Raw genomic sequence first — 21,475 nt, 5'->3', positions numbered from 1 at the left:
GCAGGACAACATCTATGGCCCAGATTCTCAATACCTTTTTCTGCTGCCCTGTCCCTGAGGGTTCTGCCGTGTCCCACAGTCACTGAGACCTGGAGAGCCTCTGGGGCCCTGGGAGCGGAGGGCTTGTGACAGGAGCATGTGCAGTCTGAGCACCGTCTCTGGAGGTTGCTATGCCCGCCCCTCCTCCATGGCAAACATGGGCACTGAATGTCAATTTTGCAGAAACCAACCTTTGAGAGCCCCTAGGCCTGAGGATGACAATTCCAGGCTGGCTTAGCTTCAAAATAGGTTATTTTTCCTCTGGTTGCCACGTTGTCTACTTGCTTGGGACAACAGAGTCAGCAGCACAGGATCAGCAGCTTGATGTATGTGGAAAATCATTGCTAAGGGAATGGGTTGAAATTGTCATTAGCAGGGCTGAATATGAGGAGCCAGGCCTTCCACATGTTTCTAAAAATGGCCTTGATGATGAAGGCATCTCCTTGGTTTTGAACTATTTCTACATCTCTAGGTAAAACCCCAAGCCCCAGTGAGCCTTTCTTGGTATAAATTAGTTAACCTTAACTTAAATAAATGGTCTCCAAATAGAAGCAGATACACAAAAACTTTTATTAAGTGGAAGTTAGACTTACTTCATGGTAATTAACCAGTTACAAGTGCATTTAAATTCATGTGTGTGGACACTGTAGAAGTCAAAATGGTCTTACTGAAAGTCCAGTGTTCTGGCTCTGTTTGTGCCAGTGCAACCCCAGATAGAACCATCCACAAAGTAAGTACAAGTCAACGATGATATCAGACTAGATTGGCAACACCATATTCATTGTTACAAGCATTACAGAACAGAAAAGTCCAAGGACCAGAAGACGATTACTAAAGTGATTCTTACTATAAACCTTTTCTTCTACTTAAATGCTTCCAGAGAACCAGCGTAGCAAATCCTCAACTCTGGGGGACAGAGCCACTTCTGCATTTTACACTTAAATGGGCCACAGAAACTGTAAACATTTGGTGGTCTCTTGATGCCCATTTCAGGTAGATGCCAGCTGTCCCCTTGGGAAAGTGCAGTTTAACTGGTGTGAACATTTAATATTGTACATCTTCAATCTGAAAATTTCCTTCGGTTTCAGTTAGCACCAGTTGATTTAAAAATATTTTTTCCTGGTGGTAAATATTTAGGAAACATTTTTTTTTTAAACAAACACACAAAGTCCAAAATAATGGAGAGCAAAAGAAATTCAAAAATTGTTGTAGAGAACAGCATTTAGAAAAACAACATCATTTAAACATTTTCGACAAATCTATGTACAATGTGCCAGAAGCTGGCAAGGAGCATGGCTGAGGAACAGTCAGGTAAAAGTTTTATCAACCTGAACCTCTGCAGGCTGTATTTACAGTCAGACAGGTATTCAGAAATGTGTATCAGAACATCTAGATTTGGCTAAAAATCATATAAAAAGACACATTGCCCCCCCCCCCCCCATAACTTCTAATTAGGTAGCAAACAATCCAGTATAACCTTAAGTACCAGGTTTAGAAATGCATTTTTTCCCCACATTTTACAAACAGTTGAGAAACTTTCTCAATGGACATTGAAGAGAACCAGAATGGCAGAGAAATGGAGTTTTTTTCACACTGTCAGATGAAGGAAAGGATATTTTTTCATGTGGAGTAATGTAGTAAAGCAATAATTAAATAGTAAAGACAAATTATTAGGGGAAAAGGTTTCATGAAAATATGAAATCAACAAGAGGGCTGAAGAAATTTGTGTATATTCTATATAGACTTTCCCAAATATAAGTAATTTTGAAAAAAGATCGATTATTTGCTTTGCTGGACAATAGTTTCATATTTTGTTATTTGAAACTATAACCGAAACCCGTTGAAGAACATTTTTTTCTTGGATTGAGAATTCAACAGATAAAACCTATGCTATATTTATACAATGAAATATTCGTTCACTTCACGCAGTTTTGTTTGCTTATTAACTCAGTGTTACTAGAACATCCACCTTTAAAGAACTGGGCACATTTTTTAACAGCCAACATTTCCCATTTATGCTTAAGAAGTAAAAAATAAACCATTTCCCATTTATTCATCTTAATGATGGAATTTCTTAGAGCCTGATGTTTTAAAGTCAATCTTTGAAAACATCAAGTAGGAGAATATAGATGGGTGTCCCATATTCCCATAAGGATATGTATCCAAGTTTATTTTGAATAATTTGCGGTTGTGGTAGGCAGCTATGAAAAAAATTTACTTGGATTCAATATAAAATGCATGTTACTCTTTGAAAATGCATAGTTTATCATTTTATACATTCATTTACTAATATTAAAGACTTTTGTAAGCAAGTACTTACCTCCGAATGGTGGTAAGATTATATTTCAATAGATCTCTAACCATTGGACAGCATTGCCACCTAGCTTCTGAGTTAGCAATCAATGACCTGTGAATGCCTGTCATTTTCACACGAGTGTCACACAGGAAGGACAGCTGTTCTCTCTTCATTCTTTCTCCTTGTTTAGCAGGCACTGAAAAGCAATGCTTTCTACTGATTGCATTTCCACTAAATACCCCATTTTAAATATTTAATAATTTCATTTTAACATTTTAGATTTGGTATAGAAAACAATTCAAAAGATGGCTTAATTTTAAAAAGTTTCCTTAAACATTGTCATGGACTAAGGGCAACAGAGGGTTTGTGATTACTGTTGTTCTCTCTCTCCAGCCTTCTCATTTGAAAATATGGCCGTAGGCCACTCGCAGTTGCATCTGATGATAGTCATGAACCCTTTGGGACCTAGCGATTTTTTTCTTATCCTGAGTTCTTCTTCTAAGTATATAGGATTTTGATACACAAAACACTTTGGAAACTATTCTAGTGTCTGGTTATTCCAGAGAGCCTATGCTTAAATGGCTGATCACTGTCCAACCATTAATTACAAAAATAGGAATTTTAGGGTGTGTTGTAGGAAAATATTGATTCATGGGATTTTTTTTTTTTTAAACATGTATGATCCAGATTCCTGGGTTAGTTTACATCGAGGACATTTTCAGTTACTGAAGTCATGGACTTGTGTGTTTTGGGGACTTTTTAGTTCTTCCCTAAAAATCTAAGTGTTTTCTAAAGCTTTCTACCAATGACCAAGGAGGTTCCCCGACAGTCGGGAGACTGTGGAAGGAGGGGCTTTGCTATCATCACAGGTGTTGGTCACATCACAGCCATAGAGTTCCAATTAAGCAGAGTATGGAAAAAAGGTCTAAAAAGTAAAACAAGGGTTTGTAATCCGCAAAGTTATGCATTGCTCCTCAATCTTTTCTGGGGGAGTGTGGTAGTTTATCATTAAACTCTGCTGTAGATCCCTGAGGGGTAATTCACACTCTGGCAGCCGCTGGCCCTAAGAGCTCTTCCTCCCTCCTCTTGGTCCCAGCCATCTGTGCCCAAAACATAGAAAGGGGGCTCCAGTGGAGTGAGAGACAAGTCCTTAACAACATGAGTGAACTGGAGTCCTTTTCTCCAATGATACCCTGTAGGAGCCACTTCCTTTTCACATACTAAAGGCCAATTCTCTTTCATGCTCTGTAATTGTGGGCAGAAGTCAGAGCCTGGAGTAATTAAACGTGGAGCCCTCTTGCTCTGCTCTCTGTCCCCTCCTAAGGTGGAACCCAGCTCACACTGCTGGTTCTGATCACTATTAGCCTTGCCTATGAAAGGGACTGGTAGGGTTGGTGACTTGCACAGGGGAGCTTCAAGGCACAGTGAAAGGATTAGCTATCTGTCTTGTCATTCTTTACAGTGAGTTTGAACAAATCTTTTGTGATGAGTGTGGCTGGCTGTCTGCTGACTAAGCTGCTCTACTCATGATCACCTAAAAGAGTTCAGACAGATGGAATTTTTCCCCTGAAGGAAGGGGCTAGCCACACTGAGCCTGATATCCCAGTCATAGTAGTATTTATCCCCTTGCACCTTAAGAGAGAGAAAGCAGTAGCACAGAAATAAGAATGTCCATCAGGGGCTTTGGAATTGAAAAACATTAACCACAGCCTGGCCTCTAGCTCAGGGAGATGACGGCAAAGAGAAGAGTAACGTTTTCAATAGCAAATTCATTGGGGGTTGCCAAAATGGGAGAAAGCAAGACTGGTAGCTAGAATGGGGACTATTCTCTTGTAAAACTCAGTTTCTTCCCTAGAGTGCTGGTTTTCCTCTTAAGGATACAGACAGACTTCAGAAGAAATAGATGGGCACGTTTGTTTTTGCTTGTTTAAAGGAAATTTCCTTCTTTACTGACAGTCTCACTCCGTACCCCAGATGCAGTGGCACAATCTTGGCTCACTGCAACCTCTGCCTCCTGGGTTCAAGGGATTCTCCTGCCTCAGCCTCCCAAGTAGCTGGAATTACAGGTGTGCACCACCACAACCAACTAATTTTTGTATTTTTAGTAGAGACGGGGTTTCACTCTTTTTTCTTGTTTTCACTCTTTCTTTGCCGGTTGGCCAGGCTGGTCTCAAACTACTGACCTCAAGTGATCCACCTGCATTGGCCTCCCAAAGTACGAGGATTATAGACATGAGCCACTCATCTGGCCAACTCTGATTAATTTTCTGAATTAAAAATTTAGGGAAATAGCCCTAGTAAGAGAATGTAATAGTTAATTAGACTTGAGAATTAATTTTTAGTATTTTCATGATACAAATAAATCAAGGGGATCTTCTCTTTGGAAGTTGGTGGTTAATAACTATGTGGATGGTGCCTAACATGAAAGAACATTTTTAAAACACAAGGACTACAGTTTATCACCATATGCACCTTCTTTCAAAACCTATGGTACCTGCTTTTGGAACCATAGCTTTCTTCTTTCTTCATGGGTCTTTTTATATCCTATTACTGTTATAGCAATGGTGCTGACTATGATTCTCTTCCATCAGAAGAGGAAAGCACTAGACTGTTTCCTTCTCCAACATTGCATTACTTTAGAACAGGCATCCCCAAACTACAGCCCACGGGCTGCATGCGGCCCCCTGAGGCCATTTATCCGGCCCCCCGCCACAATTCAGGAAGGGGCACCTCTTTCATTGGTGGTCAGTGAGAGGAGCACAGTATGGGGCGGCCCTCCAACGGTCTGAGGGACAGTGAACTGGCCCCCTGTGTAAAAAGTTTGGGGATGCCTGCTTTAGAAACATAGTAAGCATCATTCATCAAAAAGCCTGTTCATGACATGGAAGTCTGGCCAAAATGGTTTTTTCTGAGGCTCCTTCTAGCTCCACGACTAAACTCCCTGTGAATGACTTTATGCTAAACTCAAGATGTTATACTTAGTAAATTAATGGGAGAAGGGTAAGATGAAAGCCATTCGTATATTGGACTGCCTTTTAATCATTCGCAATGAAAGAAATCTCAGGCATTGCCAATGTCATGTAAATTGCCTTCATATTTAAACACAACCATATTACCAGGCACTTCAAACTCTGAGTTTACAGTATGTTTTGATTTGATCATTACAGATAATAAATTTGAGCTGGTTTAAAAATTTCTGGCCTTAAGTTTATATACATAGCAAATATTGTATGCTAGCAGCAAAAGAAATTTTCCCCAAGGAGTCAAAACTTTTACTCACAACATACATTTAGCTAATAAGCTCCTATAATTAACTACCAAATTGGTTGGAATTTAGGAATTAGGGATTCATTACAGTAAAGGGATTCATCCGGGGATAAGTCAGTTTGCACTTGGCAACACGAATTAAGTAATGGGTGAGCTCTTCATGTCTATGCTGAAAGGCCTAGACTGAAAAGACGGTTTGAGAACATGGTGGGGTCCCTGGGTCTTCTTATGTCCCTAGTCAGTCTGGAAGACTAAGGTCTGAGCCAGGCCTTTAATGAGCCCTTGTCCTCTTCCTTGCAAACAATATTGAGGCTGATTCAGGTTGGGTTGGCCTTGGAGTGGGTAATGGTGATTTTAACTATTCCTGTTCTACACTGGGTTCTTATGAGATCAAATGAAAGTGTTGTGAAAGGGTCAGTGATTATCCCAATACCTTCAGGGCTCTGACGTAAGATACAGTTTAACATAACTTAGTCCATCTAAATGAAGGAAGAAACTTCTATTTTTTTTCATGACACATTTATTCTCATTTTGCTTTCACCTTCAAAGATGCTAGGGTTTTGTATGTGGAAAAACCTCCTTTTGAGGTTAGTGGACACTCCAAAATAACTGAAGTGCCTGCCAGTTCTGAAGCAAGGCTTTTGCTGTATCAGAGGTGAAGCAGTGGTAATGTTACATGGGAACAAAGTGTGCTTGTGTCAAGCTTCAGAGACTCCTGGCCGCCTTCTTAGAAGGCACAAGGCTGCTCTTTGCCAGCCCGTCATCACAGTGGCCACGGTAGGAAACAGAAAATTAAGAAAACAGTGATTCGATGCTCTGGGGGGCACGGCCTGGGCATGCCAAAAGGAGGGAGTGAGAGAGCTGGATAACTCAGCATATCTATATTCAAATCTACCATGAGAATGATTTCTGGGGAGACATTACCTCTTTCTCCTTTTTTCAGTTGCCCAGATAGTGCCAACATGCCAGTTTATGGGGCTGATGGCTGAACCTGACCTGACAACCACGGAATGTGAAATCCACTTTCCCCAGTAGTTGAAACTAGGGGCTGCAGGCTGCATCTGCCCGTGTGCAGCTTTTCTTTGGTCTGCACAGTGTTGGCCAAGAGTTTGAATTAGTTGTCAACACCTCTGTGTCAGGTAATACCGTATTTCCAAGTCAGACGATCTAGCAGCCCTGGGCCTCACTTCTGCTTGGTTCTGATTGTCTAGAGCTGAGTGTGGGCACCCCTTCGAAGAGGGCATGTGTTCTCCAGTTCAACGCAGTCCCCACCATTCTCATGTTCCTCTTTGCCTGATCCACATCCATCATTTACAGAACTTGCCTGGTCCTTCCGAGGCACTGACATTTACAACCTCTCCTATATAGAATTAGGAATCTTATATTTAAAGAGGAAATGAGACTCATTTGGTTCAAAACTGTACAACAATAAAAACTGCTTGGGGACTTTAATGCTAATAATGGAGACATTCCGAGGAGTGAAAACAGAGATTTGCAGGACGCCTCATCTCAAAGACCAGGAGCCAGGGCCGTACACAGTTTTCCCGAACTCTGTGTGTTTCTAGTCCTCATGTGTGCAGATTCCAAAGCCTATTTGAAACCAAGGTCTGAGTGACCTTCTGACCACATCATAAGAGCTGCCCAATGGGCGTATGGCTGCTCTATCTCAGTTTTGCTTTTGATGTTATCTGCATCCTTGGCTAATTAGGCTAGCTTTTGGATTACGAAAATCTTAGAAAGAAAAGATGTTTTCTTGTTTTAACAGTGAGTGGGCTTGAAAAAACTGTACAGCATTATGAAATGGTTTTGGCAAAGCTCTGAATTATTTGTGCAGTTTTAATAAACTCTCCACAGCTCCCCTCTGTTTCCTGGTTCTTGGGAATGCAGTCAGTTTCTGATCACAACCTCGTGTGCCTGCTAGTTCTTCACAGTGAAGAATCAAGCATTTGTTTTTATTTATTTATTTAATTTCCTTTTTTCCCCTCCGCTATATTTTGGAAGCACTTTTTCTTATGAGGAAATTACAGTTGTAGTTAGTGCTGAGGACAAAATTATTTTAAACACTACTGATCACCTAAGAATCCTTTGAGCCTATCTACTATGATTTTAGAAATTTCCACCAACTGATACTTGCTAGTTAAGTGCAAGTATTCGTGGTTCTGGTAGGTCAAGTAGTAAACTTGTCTTTGTGACACAGAATTTATCATTTTACACTAAAAAATTTATAAGAATATTTCTCCCATGGCCTATACGCATATCTGTTAACTTTTTTTAGACTTAAAATATATGAAATGACTCTTCAGGCATCTTTTTCCATACTTCGCAAACATATTAGTAATGATAAAAGGAGTAGCTGCTGCTATCTTGATTCTCTTACACCCATTCTCCATCTGATCTGTGTTTCTACCCTTGCTGCAGAGGGTTAATTAAAAAGATATGCATCAAAACATTTGCTTAAAAGAGACATAGCCCTTTGGTGAGCAGGAATTACTTATAATATTAACACTTCCTGTCTGGTAAAATGCTATATTTTAAAAAATAAGCCACAATGTATAAAACCAAGGTCATTTCTCACAAAACGTCTGTGTTCTTTGTGATTACAAAACACTGCATCTGGTAAAATATCTCCAGTTAACTTGAGAAGTTGAGTACTGACGCTTATGACCAAAGTGTCATGTCTCTTAGAACTGTAGAAGCCTAACCAGTGTATTTCTTATTTGGAAAATTAAGTTATAATTGTTTTTGTATTTAAAGATTACATTTTGCCACAACATATTACCATTGTGATTCTCAGACCCACAACAAAAGTTATAAAACATGAGATTGTCTTAAAAAAAAAAGGAACTATTTACAAAACAGGACCAGAAGTAAAATTCCCATTTTGGTTCCTGGTCCTATGATAGATATACCATTTAAAGCATGTATATCACTGGATATGGGCTTTTTCAAAGTCAGTCATAATAAGTAAACCAGTTGGTCTTAAATACATTTTATCCTTCTTGCTCTATTGGTGTGCATTACTCAGTGATACAACTGGTACCTAAAAGTGCTAATCTCATTTTATTTACTGACTTCAGGTTTGGCTAGTTACAATGCAAAAAAGACACAAGAAACAGTTCCACTATGGAGGAAACCCCACAGGTACGAGGAACAGGGACAGTCCGTGCCACTGGTAGGGCTACTTACTTAGAGAAATGAAATTTCCAGTTGACCCGTGTGCCCAGAGCATTCTCCAAAATGATCCACATTCTCATTCATATTCATGAATCCTGCTCTGTTTCCACTCATTTCTATGCACAGATCCTTCCCCAAGTTCACACAGGTCAATGCTACAGAAGAAGTGGTCGATAGCAATTCTACAGGGTCATGAGAAAAAGCAGCACCTTGTCCACAAGAGTCCATGGAAGTTTGTTTGCTAACATGCTATTAAAGCAAAATGTACATCGCTCAGGGCTTGCTTTCACTTACAGAATTCTGCTGATAGCTAATAAACAGTCACCCAATGGGTAATAATAAAAAGGATCAGCAAGGCTTTGTATTCACAATTACATTCAGAAAAAGCCTTACAAGAGTCTATGAATAATCCCCAGGCATTGTACCTGTAGTTCAAATGTTAGCTTTAGGCTATAGGTCAGCTACAAGCGGAACAGCTTATTTTCCCAGGGCACTCCCCCACACCTCACAAATGTCAGTACTGCTCAGTTCACACAAATCTGTCTTGAAATGACATGATGTTCATTTGAGAAAAAAAAAAAAATTGTTCTGACTAGAAAAGACTTTAGTGATGATAACAAAATTCGTCCTAGTTTTAGGAGTCTCCAGACCGATTTTTTGCATGCCCTTTATTTTTCCCTGAGGAAATGAGTATTATTTACAGTCTTTTGCTACTATTCTCAAGGATTTTCTCTTCTATGTACAACTCTGGCCACTTTTCTCTGAACCTTTGCACTTTGGAGTCTGATGAAGTGGGGACGTGGATTCAGCAGTGCCAGCTTATTCAGAACCCAGGGCTGCTTTCAAAAGTGTGGCATTAGTGTGACACCAGAAGCAGCAGACTTAAACTTGAGTGATCTTGAGATTTAATGGAGGCCATTTCAGTTTCAAAAATCTTTTGCAACATACACACATGTGACTATCTCTTTGAAAAGTTTTTAGAAAGGTGAAGAATTGTGTCATTCTCTATTAAAAATTTGCGTCTGCAACATGGTTATAGTTGGGCGAGGAATTGAGGTCTAAGAAAAGGGCACCTTGTTGGTGCCTGGAGCTGCTGATGGGCACTTTGCAGCTAAGCGCACACATTCTTGCTCAGAAACCCACGGCTTTTTTCCTGACTGGCTTTTGCCAACCAAGGGAGGACACTTTTCAGCTAGTGAGGTGGAGAGAAGTCCGTGTCTGCTAGAGATGCCCACTCAGGCTGGGCACAGCAGACCTGCACTCTGGAGGTACTTTCCTTCAGGTCATTCTCCCCTTGCTTCAGGCAGCTGCTCCCAGAGGAGAAAATGGAAGATCCCTGGGAGGTGCTCAGTGACAGTGACCACTAGCTGATCAGCACCAAGAAGGTAAGTGGGAGCCAGGTGTCCATGAGCCTCTTGTACCTCCTCCCTGACCCCCTGGCTACCTGTGTATTTTCTCCAGGTTGTCACACTGCCTCCACCTATGCAGCACACATCTTCTGGGAAGGCCCAAGGCTTAACACCACTGCCTGCTGGCCACTCTGCTTTGTCGCTCTCTGGAGAATGTCCTGTCAGTCACTACGAAATGACTTCTTTGGAGAGAGATGAAAAACGTTTTCTGAAGGCAGGGGTGTCAAAGCAGGAAAAAAAAAATCAAAAGGCTACATCATGCCTTACTTAGAAATATTTCGGGACCAGAATCTATTGTGTTGCCTTTTGCCTGACAGGCCTCTGAGGTCCCTGCGGTGGCTGGGGCTCCAGTTCCACCGCCAGCCTGCCGTGGGAACACTCTGCCCAGCCCTTCCCCTCCTCCCGGCCAAAAGAACACAGAGAACTTGGTTCCTCAGAGATGGCATCAAACGAATGTCTGGCTAATTTGGCACTTCATTTAGTTCCAAAATAGAACAAAATAATGCTACATGTAAAAAAAAAACAAAACCCTAACTTGCATGTTCAGCAGTGTGTATTAAAATTTACAGCTTTCTGGGTGACCTGTAAGGAGTATAATTCCTTTTCTTCAAGGCCAGCCATGTGTTGCTTGGTGGTCTACTAGTTATTTCACGCCTTGGTCCAGGGAATATGTGTCTGTGTCCAGGAAGGTACTGAGGGTCTGTCTGCACCTGAAGCCAGAAAAGAAATTACACAGAGCCCTGGGCTGGCAGGCAGAAAGGAGCCCCAACTTGGGCAGGAGATATGAAGCTGTCTGTGTGAAAAAGGCTTTAGAAAGGAGAAGAGATCCCAGGGAAGCTACATTCAGCTCTTAGTTCTGCTTATACCTGTGTACTAGCCGAATATCAGGTAAGGACTGAGCTGGGCTCAGCTAAGCTGGAGCTCAGCACTACTTATGGGGTATATATTTGGAGGTAAAAGCCACAAGGCTCTGCTCCAGAACTGTTCCAAAGCAAAGATCTCTCCCTCCTTGGTTTCAAGGTTCTGGGATGGGGGGATGGATTTTATACTTCATGACTTGAATCTTTTTCTATTAATAACAGTCCAATAATCATGGGCCAGGGAGCTTTGCTGAAGAGAAAAACCTCTGGTCCAGGACTGTACCCTGTGATTTAGGCCACTGGGCAATCTACCTATCACTCAGGGCTTCCTGGACCAGGCCAGAGCATTATCTCACATCAGTGGTGGTGCAGGGGAGGTGACAGGACACCAGGAGAAGAAAGGACTTGAGAGTAGAAGAAATAAACACACTTCTGTGTTTTAAAAAAATGCCATTTCCTGGCTGACCTTGTAAGTCTAAAACATACAGTATTGCTGGTGCTGTAACTAGTACTGATTGGCAATCAAGATGCAAAATTAGATGAAGCTCTTTTAATCTTCTCTTAAAGTAAATGTTTTTAAAGAAAAAAAAAATCAGGATCTCTTCCAAGGAATAATTTCTAAAAAAAAAATAGATGAGAGTTTAAAAAATAAAAATACCATAATAAGTGAATGCACAGACGGTGGATGTCACACTGTAGAACCTCCTTATACTTTCTTTGCTTATATATAAAAAGAATATCTCATTACTAGATGACTTCTATCTACTCTTTAAAAAGTGTATGTACAATCTCTAGACATATATTAAACTCTCCTGTGCAATTTCATTTAACATTCCTATGGCTGATCCCATGTCCCCTCTCCCTATACAGCGCCTCCTATAAGGTGCTCTTCCTACTTTGCCCATTTAGCTGGGCAATCAAGAGTAGGGTAGATAGAGAATGAGCTTATTTATACGGCTTGACAATGACTCCCATCTCTCCACACCACTACCTCCCAAACAAGCAAGCAAGCAAATTACAAAGCCCAGTAAATGGAACATAGTGCAAGCCCTTGCCCTACTAAATCGAGAAATTCCTATACCAACATGCATTCTCCTTTTGGTGTTCTGTATGTTCCCTTTTGAGTGAATTCTTAAATGAATAGCTCCAATATTTTTATAAGAAAAAAATTAAGATTTGGACCTTCCATTTACCCACAGAATGTTTATATTGTTAATTAACTCATCTCTCAGACATGCTAAAGCATAAAACCTATAAAAGTGCACTCAGAATGGAAGTGGTTTGTCAGCCTAACATGACTTTATGAACAGGTGGGGCCATGTGGGCTGTGCTTTGTTGTCTAAAGCAAACCTACTGGGACAGTTTGGAGTTCTCGACCTCTTCTGAAATCAGTCAGTGGTAGAGTTTGGAGAGAAGGCAAATGACCCATTAACCTGGCTACAATCTTGACAGACAAGTAGTAACAAATCGCTCCAAGCTGCCATTTGTGTCACATCCCTGAAGAAGCATCAAGGCTTACCCAGATGGCTACAGGTGCCAGTTCTTGACTGAGCTGCGGCAGGCAGACAGTAGAGCGAGCTGTGCTGCCTCTAGGAGAAGAGCTTCTTATGGATTCAAGGAAGACTCCTAGATGTTTCCCAACAGTGACAGCTGGACTTCCTGAACTCAGTGTGGGGCTGAAGTCTGCTGGTGATTTCCATGGATAATTGCTTCTCAAATTTATGCCATCTGGGGCCCTACAAGCTAACAGCTCTACCATGGTTCAACTGGGGCCATTCTTCAAAACAAAACAAAAAGACATAGAAAAGATGTCCAGAGTGCTGCACTTTCTTGCAACACATCCTGATGTATACTGCTCCAAGAAGTCAAATGGAAAAACAGGGAAAAGATTATTCACAATAAAAGTAGGTATTGTTTTTTGTACAAATGCTACTGAATAACCTGTAGCTGGTTTTTTAAGTGTCAAAAAAATCTTGAAAATGGCATAATTCAGAAAGCTTATCAAAATCTGCCTACTTTCTAGGTAAAATGGGCCTTGTTGGTTCAATTGCTACAGAAGTCCACAGTTTTAAGTCTAGACATACAGCAAAAAAAGTTGACTTTTCTTTTGAAGGAAAAAAAAAAACCAGTTATAGCTGCTTCAGACTGGGTTCTCAGTAAGAGCAACTTTCTTCTGTCATAGGTGGTGACTTCAAAAAAATTTTTTTTTTTTGTTTTTGCTGTTATTCCTTCAAGGTTCCTGAAAAGGTTTTCCTGGCTTCGACTGTGCTGTATTCAGCAGGAAAAGCTCTTTCCAACACCTGCAGCAGCAGGCCAGGCCAGGCCAGGAGCAGCTCAGGGCCCTGAGCCCTTCCGCCTGGGGGGCCTTTCAGTCGAGGAACCTCTGGCAGGCCTTCTTCCAGCGGCAGGCGGTACACCACATGTCTCGGTTCTCCATCCCATACACCTTCCGACACTTTTTGCCCTCTCCCCTGGGCTTCCTGTAAGACAGATGAGGAAGATTAGTTTAGTGGGAGGGATTCAATGGGCATTCCATGGAGAGCTCAAAATCCCTCGAAAGAGTGAGGAAAAAAAAAAAAGCTGGCCGTGGTGGCTCACGCCTGTAATCCCAGCACTTTGGGAGGCCAAGGTGGGTGGATCACAAGCTCAGGAGTTTGGGACTAGCCTGCCAACATGGTGAAACCCTGTCTCTACTAAAAACAGACAAAAATTAGCTGGGTATGATGGCATGTGCCTGTAATTCCAGCTACTCAGGAGGCTGAGGTAGGAAAATCACTTAAACCCAGGAGGTGGAGGTTGCAGTGAGCCGAGATCATTGCCACTGCACTCTAGCCTGGGGGACAAAGGTAGCTCTCTCTAGGTTCAGATACTAATATGTGCTGGTTGTTTTCACAGCCACTACACTCAACTGTTAAAATTTGCTGCCATATCCCTTAAGCGTCTATTTGTCTGTTTGTGGACATGTCAATTTGGCCATCTTCATAAAACTGAATTGAACAAGTAAACACAAGAAATGCCAGTAGAGAGCAACATTGCTCTTTCAAGTTTTTAATTAGGTACTTTCAAATGCTTCCTCATTCTCAATTTCTAGTACAACAGTCCCTGGTAAGGGTGGGGGATATGTCCCAAGACCTCCAGTGGATGCCTGAAACTGCAGATAGTACAAAGCCCATATATATTATGCATGACTTTTTCTTTCTTTACAGTTTTATGGATTGAAGATCCAATCTTACTGTCGATCTTCACAACCTCAGTGTACAATTTTTTTTCTTTCCTCGTTAAGTTGAAAACTTTCACCTTTTCACTTAAAGGACGCATTTTACGGCTTGTCTTTGGCATATCTGAATTCCAGCCTCACCACTCTTGTACTTTGGGTCCATTATTAAGTAAAAGAAGGGTTGGCTGAACACAAGCACAGTCCGTAACAGTCAATCTAATGGGCGAGTAGTGTAGACAGTGTGGATACACTGAACAAAGGGATAATATTCATCCCAGGCAGGACAGAGTTGGATGGTACGAAATTTCATCACACTACTCAGAATGGTTTGCAATTTAAAACTTATGAATTATTTGTGAAATTTTCCATTTAATATTTTTGAACCTCAACTGACCTTGGGTAACTGAAACTGCAGAAAGTAAAACTGGATAAAAGGGGACTACTGTATTTTGGTTAAGGAACTTCTGGGGAGGTCGTCCTTGATCTGTAATAAAAATTGTATCTCACAGTTCATTTAATATATAGGTTAATACAAGATGGCTCTAATTCGACCTAATAATCACCATTACCTATTCTGTATATATATATATAAAGCCTTACTTTAAATAATTACCCTTTAAAACAACAAATCTTCATTAATAGGTAATGGATGGGAAAAACCATGGGAAAAAAATGAAAGGAAATTTTGTCAGTTGTGGAGAAATTTTATAGAGGATCATCTCTCAGGGTTCCCTCTGCTGTCCTGTTTTACAGTTAATTCCCCTGAGGTGAAGTGTGTAGAGTTTTGAGCTGTCATACCTTAGGCTGACCGTGCCTCTGGGCGGGGAGGACAGGACCGTGTGTGCGTGCTGTCTCTGCTCTCCTGTGCCCACTGGATGATGATGTGTGGGTGATACCTGGTGAACAGATGGAAAACAAAGTTGATGGGGCAGGTTCTCCACCCATGCAATTGTTAGCCTTTGCTATGTGGATGATGGTCCTTGACCATTAGAAGCAGAGATGAGGCTGGGCACAGTAGCTCACACCTGTAATCCCAGCACTTTGGGAGGCCGAGGTGGGCGGATCACTTTTGGTCAGGATTTCAACCAGCCAGAACAACATGGCGAAATCCTGTCTCTACCAAAATGTACAAAAATCAGCTAAGTGTGGGAATGCGTGCCTATAATCCCAGCTACTTGGGAGGCTGAGGCAGGAAAACTGCTTAAACCCTGGTGCTGAGGTTGCAGTGAGCCGAGATCGTGCTACTGCATTCCAGCCTGGGTGACACAGTGATATCCTGTCTCAAAAAAAAGCCAATACCTCACACAGTTTTTACTTCATATCTATGTATTTCAAATTGCTCATAATGCCATATTTTCACTTGAATACTACTTTAAATCTTAAAGTACATTCCTGTTTCTTTTAATCCTCATAAACTCTGTCAAGTAGGGCAAGCCTCATGATTCCCTTTTTAGAAGATGAAACATACCTAGAGAGGTTAGGAGATTTATTTAAGCTTATGTAGCTAGTAAGCAACCATGACACAATGCAGTCTAGGCCTTCTGTTGGCTCTAGTGGATCAATCACAGCCACTAAATACATGAATTCTTGTATAAAACACCCCACCACAGCAGACTCTTGGGTCTAAACAGGAAGGAATAAAGGCAAGAGGCAGAGAGCCTGAGCAAACCAAGAATGTCTGCCACCCACCAAACACTTTCTCAGCACTCACTGAGTGCCAGATCACTGACAGCAGCTTTAATCTTCACAACGACCCCTTGCAGTATTATTTTTGTTCCCATTTTACGGATTAGGAAACCAAGGCAGAGGGAGGTTAAGTAACTTGCCCAAGGTCACGGCATGTGTCACAGTAGAGCAGGGCTGTGCTGCGGCTCTCCCTGGCACCAGGACGTGTGTTTAACCCTGTTGCTTCTCTGTCACTCAGTCATGGAGGAGGGCTGTTCTCCGTCCCTCCCGATTACTCACTTCAGCCCTTTGCATCACCTGCTCTTGTAACGCTAAACAATCTTCCCAGCTTTTGGAATTCTCAAAAGCTGCAACAAATTAATTTTTTAACGAAGAAAAATAATGTCTCAAGTAATTAATATTGCCATATATGGGAGGGCAGGCATTTAATAAATTTAAAAACCTAGGAGCCAACATGGTCATAGAAATAGCATTGTCAATTAAAAGTCATGGGAGCATTCCCAAGACATACTTAGAGACCTGCTTTTCTCTAGTACAGGTATTAGTACTTTCTCTTCTCTTTCATTGTATGTGACACAGTTTGGATGTGTGTCCCCGCTTGAATCTCATGTTGAAACGTAATCCCCAGTGCTGGAGGTGGGGCCTGGTGGGAGCGGTGTGGGTTATGGGGATGGATCCCTCATCAATGGCTTGGACCAGGCGTCCCCAAACTATGGCTCGCGGGCCGCATGCGGCCCCCTGAGGCCATTTATCCGGCCCCCTGCTGCACTTCAGGAAGGGGCACCTCTTTCACTGGTGGTCAGTGAGAGGAGCGCAGTACGTGGCGGCCCTCCAACGGTCTGAGGGACAGTGAACTGGCCCCCTGTGTAAAAAGTTTGGGGACGCCTGGCTTGGACCATTCTCTTGGTGATACGTGAGCTCTCACTCGAGTTTACGTAAGACTGTGGTTGTTTTATGCTCATTCCTGCTTTCACACATGACGTGCCAGCTCCTCCTTCACCTTCCACCATGAGTAAAAGCTCCCTGAGGTCTCCCCAGAAGCAGATGCCACTGTGCTTCCCGTACAGCTTGTAGAGCTAATGAAACCTCTTTCCTTTATAACTTACCCTGTCTCAGGTATTTATAGCAATGCAAGAATGGCCAAATGGAGACCTTCAGTGTTATTTTCTCTGACATTCATTTTAGTGCTATGGTCTGAATGTCCCCTCCAAAACTCATGTTGAAATTTACTTGTCATTGTAATAGTATTAAGAGGTGGGGCCCTTAAGAGGTGATTACGCTATGAGGGCTCCACTCCCATGGGTGGGATTAGTGTATACAAGGGCCAGTGTGCCCCCCCCCCCTTTCACCTTCTGCCATGTGACGATGCGGCATAAAGGCCCTCACAGAGGCTGGCATGTTGATGTATGACTTTGCAGCCTCCAGGTTGTTAGTAAATTTCTGTTCATTATAAATTACCCAGTCTAAGGTTTTCTGTTATAGCAGTACAAAACTTAAGACACTTAAAAAATTATACAGGTAGGGCCGGAAGTGGTGGCTGATTCCTGTAATCCTAGTGCTTTGGGAGGCCAAGGTGAGTGGATCACTTGAGTCTAGGAGTTTGAGCCCAGTCTGGGCAATAGTAGCCCCATATCTACTAAAGATACAAAAATTAGCCAGATGTGGTGACATGCACCTATAGTTCCAGCTACTTTGGAGACTGAGGTGGGAGGATTACCTGAATGTGGAGAGGTCAAGGCAGCAGTGAGTCAAGACTGCTGCACTACATTCTAGCCTGGGCAACAGAGTGAGACGCATCTCAAAAAAAAATTTCATACAGGTAAGTAAAAATCTAACATTTGGAACCACTGTTGCCATGAATTTGAATTAGTCTATATCACTGGTCTACACGCTAGAGTTGGGTGGAGCAAGGGCCACCAGAGGTAACATTCACAGTTTTTAAAAATGAAAGTTTTGGGGTGCCAAGATGGCTGAGAGGAGGCCATACTGGAATGTAGCTCCCAGCGAATGAGAGGCAGAGGGCTAGAGATTTCATGATTCCAAGCGAGGTGCTAGGTTTGATTCGGTGGGATTGGTAGGACACTGAAAATAGCTCATGAAAGGGTGAGCCAAAGCAGGGCAGAGCAGCCCAGGGAGGGAGAACCGAGACAGGGCAGGGTGTGTCCCCACTTGGAATGTGCAGCCAGCTTGGAGGGTCAGGGACTTCACCCCCTTGGTGCTCCAATTCGGATCCTGTGCTTCCCTCATCCCTCCTGCAACCCACGGTCCATGAGAGCCCCACCGGACTGTGGGGCACCATGGGTTGTCCATACAAATCTGAACGATGGCTCCCGCCTGGTGCCGCAAGTTGTCAGCGTGGACCTGGGTGGAAGTATGGACTAACACCAGCGGGACGGACCCATCTCACAGAAAGAGGCAGAGTTGAAAGCAAAATGGGCCATAAGGCCTGGCAGGTTCCACCCTCACAAAACTCAAACTGAAGCCTGCACGCTAGAAAGCTTCACAGTGAATACACCAGTTTGATGACAATTGGGAAGATTGAGTTTGGGGAAGGAGAGACACCATTGGGAAGGTGGGCTAATCTCACCTGCCTGAACAAACTCCCAGGGAAGACCATCCACCCAGCAACCTGACTGAATCTGAGGCAGCCCAGCAGTGCCACTACAGGCCAAAAAAGATAGAGCTCCAACTTTCACAGAAAGGATGTCCACTCAGATTCCTCCCCAAATCACCAACTTCAAAGATCAAAGGGAGATAAATCCACAATGATGGGAAGAAACCAGTGCAAAAAGGATGAAACCATCAAAGACAAGAATATCTCTTCTCCTCCCAGGGATTACAACTCCTCACCAGCAAGGGAACAAAACAAGACAGAGAATGAGTTTGACGAATTGACAGAAGCAGGCTTCAGAAGGTGAGTAATAACAAACTTCTCTGAGTTAAAAAGACCATGTTCTAACCCAATGTAAAGAAACTAAGAACCTTGAAAACAGGTTAGACGAAAAGCTAACTAGAATAACCAGCTTAGAGAAGAACACAAATGACTTGATGGAGCTGAAAAACACAGCAAGAGAACTTTGCGAGGCATACACAAATTTCAACAGCTGAATTGATCAAGCAGAAGAAAGGATATCAGAGACTGAAGATGAAATCAATGAAATAATACAAGGCTGCAAGATTAGAGAAAAAAGAGTGAAAAGAAATAAACAAAGCCTCCAAGAACTTTGGGATTATGTGAAAAGACCTAATCTATGCTTGATTGGTTTACCTGAATGTGACAGGGAGAATGAATCCAAGCTGGAAAACACTCTTCAGGATATTATCCAAGAGAACTTCCCCAACCTAATGAGGCAGGCCAACATTCAAATCCAGGAAATACACAGACCACCACAAAGATACTCTTCAAGAAGAGCAATCCCAAGGCACATAATTGCTTCATTCGCCAGGGTTGAAATGAAGGAAAAAATCCTAAGGGCAGCCAGAGAGAAGGGTCGAGTAACCCACAAAGGAAAGACCATCAGACATACAGTGGATCTCTCTGCAGAAACCCTACAATCTAGAAGGGAATGAGGGCCAATATTCAACATCCTTAAAGAAAAGAACTTTCAACCTAGAATTTCATACCCAGCCAAACTAAGCTTCATAAGTGAAAGAGAAATAAATAAAATCCTTTATGGACAAGCAATTGCTGAGAGATTTTGTCGCTACAAGACCTGCCTTGCAAGAGCACCTGAAGGAAGTATTAAACATGGAAAGGAACAACCAGTACCAGCCACTGTAAAAACGTACCAAATGGTAAAGAACAATGACACAATGAAGAAAACGTGTCGACTAACAGGCAAAACAACCAGCCAGTAAAAAAAATGGCAGGATCAAATTCAAACATAATATTAACGTTGAATGTAAATGGCCTAAATGCCCCCATCAAAAGACACAAACTGGCAAACTGGATAAAAAGTCAAGACCCATTGGTGTGCTGTATTCAGGAGACCCATCGCATGTGCAGACTCATATAGACTCAAAGGGACAGAAGAAGATTTACCAAGCAAATGGAGAGCAAACAAAAGCAGGGGTAGCAATCCTAGTCTCTGATACAATAGACTTTAAACCAACAAAGATCAAAAGAGACAAAGAAGGACATTACATAATGGTAAAAGGATCAATATCCTAAATATATATGCACCCAATGCAGGAGCACCCAGATACATAAAGCAAGTTCTTTTTTTTTTTTTTTTGAGACGGAGTTTCGCTCTTGTTACCCAGGCTGGAGTGCAATGGCGCAATCTTGGCTCACCGCAACCTCCGCCTCCCGGGTTCAGGCAATTCTCCTGCCTCAGCCTCCTGAGCAGCTGGGATTACAGGCACGCACCACCATGCCCAGCTAATTTTTTGTATTTTTAGTAGAGACGGGGTTTCACCATGTTGGCCAGGATGGTCTCAATCTCTTGACCTCGTGATCCACCCGCCTCGGCCTCCCAAAGTGCTGGGATTACAGGCTTGAGCCACCACACCCGGCATAAAGCAAGTTCTTAAAGACCTACAAAGACTCTTAGACTCCAACACAATAATAGTGGGAGACTAACACTCCACTGACAATATTGGACAGATCAATGAGACAGAAAGTCAACAAGGATATCCAGGACTTGAGCACAGATCTAGACCAGGCAGACCTAATAGACATTTACAGAACACTCTACCCCAAATTCACAGAATACACATTCTCCTCAGCACCACATCACAATTACTCTAAAATTGACCACATAATTGGAAGTCAATCACTCCTCAGCAAATGCAAAAGAATGGAAATCGTAACAAACAGTCTGTCAGACCACAATGCAATAAAATTAGAACACGGGATTAAGAAAAGCACTCAAAACCACACACTCACATGGAAACCGAACAACTTGCTCCTGAATGGCGAATGGATAAACAATTAAGGCAGAAAAAAAAATGTTCTTCGAAACCAACAAGAACGAAGACACAACGTACCAGCCAGAATCCATGGGACACATTTAAAGCAGTGTCTAGAGGGAAATTTATAGCAACAAATGCCCACATGAGAAGCAAGGAAAGATCTAAAATCGACACCCTATCATCAAAATTGAAAGAGCTAGAGGAGCAAGATCCAAAAAACTCAAAAACAAGAAGACAAGAAATGGAGCAGAACTGAAGGAGATAGAGACATAAAAAACCCTTCAAAAAATCAATAAATCCAGGAGCTGTTTTTTTTAAATGATCAACAAAATAGACCACTAGCTAGACTAATAAGAGAAAAATTGAATAGATGCAATAAAAAAATGATAAAGGGGAAATCACCACTGATTGATTCCTCAGAAATACAGACTACCATCAGAGATTGCTACAAACAGCTCTATGCACATAAACCAGTAAATCTGGAAGCAACTGATAAATTCCTCGACACTTGCACACTTCCAAGACTCAGCCAGGAAGAAGTTGGAACCCTGAATAGACCAATAACAAGGTCTGAAGTTGAGGCAGCAATTAATGGCCTACCAACCAAAAAAAG

At 42.1% G+C, this 21,475-nt stretch overlaps 1 protein-coding gene across 1 annotated transcript in view; it reads right to left on the bottom strand.

Moving 5' to 3' along the window:
* Positions 1-585: 585 nt before the first annotated feature.
* Positions 586-21,475, bottom strand: part of ZNF704 (zinc finger protein 704) — a 237,108-nt gene continuing 216,218 nt past the window's right edge. The window contains exons 8-9 of the mRNA XM_039464620.2: positions 15,061-15,158; positions 586-13,525 (exon numbers count right to left, since the gene is read on the bottom strand). Coding sequence (XP_039320554.1) covers positions 13,414-13,525; positions 15,061-15,158 — 210 coding nt within the window. The 3' untranslated portion in view covers positions 586-13,413. The remainder of the gene's footprint in view (positions 13,526-15,060; positions 15,159-21,475) is intronic.

The sequence above is a fragment of the Saimiri boliviensis genome, chromosome 15, assembly GCF_048565385.1.
Source record: "Saimiri boliviensis isolate mSaiBol1 chromosome 15, mSaiBol1.pri, whole genome shotgun sequence".
NCBI classification, from domain to species: domain Eukaryota; kingdom Metazoa; phylum Chordata; class Mammalia; order Primates; family Cebidae; genus Saimiri; species Saimiri boliviensis.
Note: the sequence above shows the minus strand (reverse complement) of the source record. Positions and strands in the feature narration are given on the sequence as shown.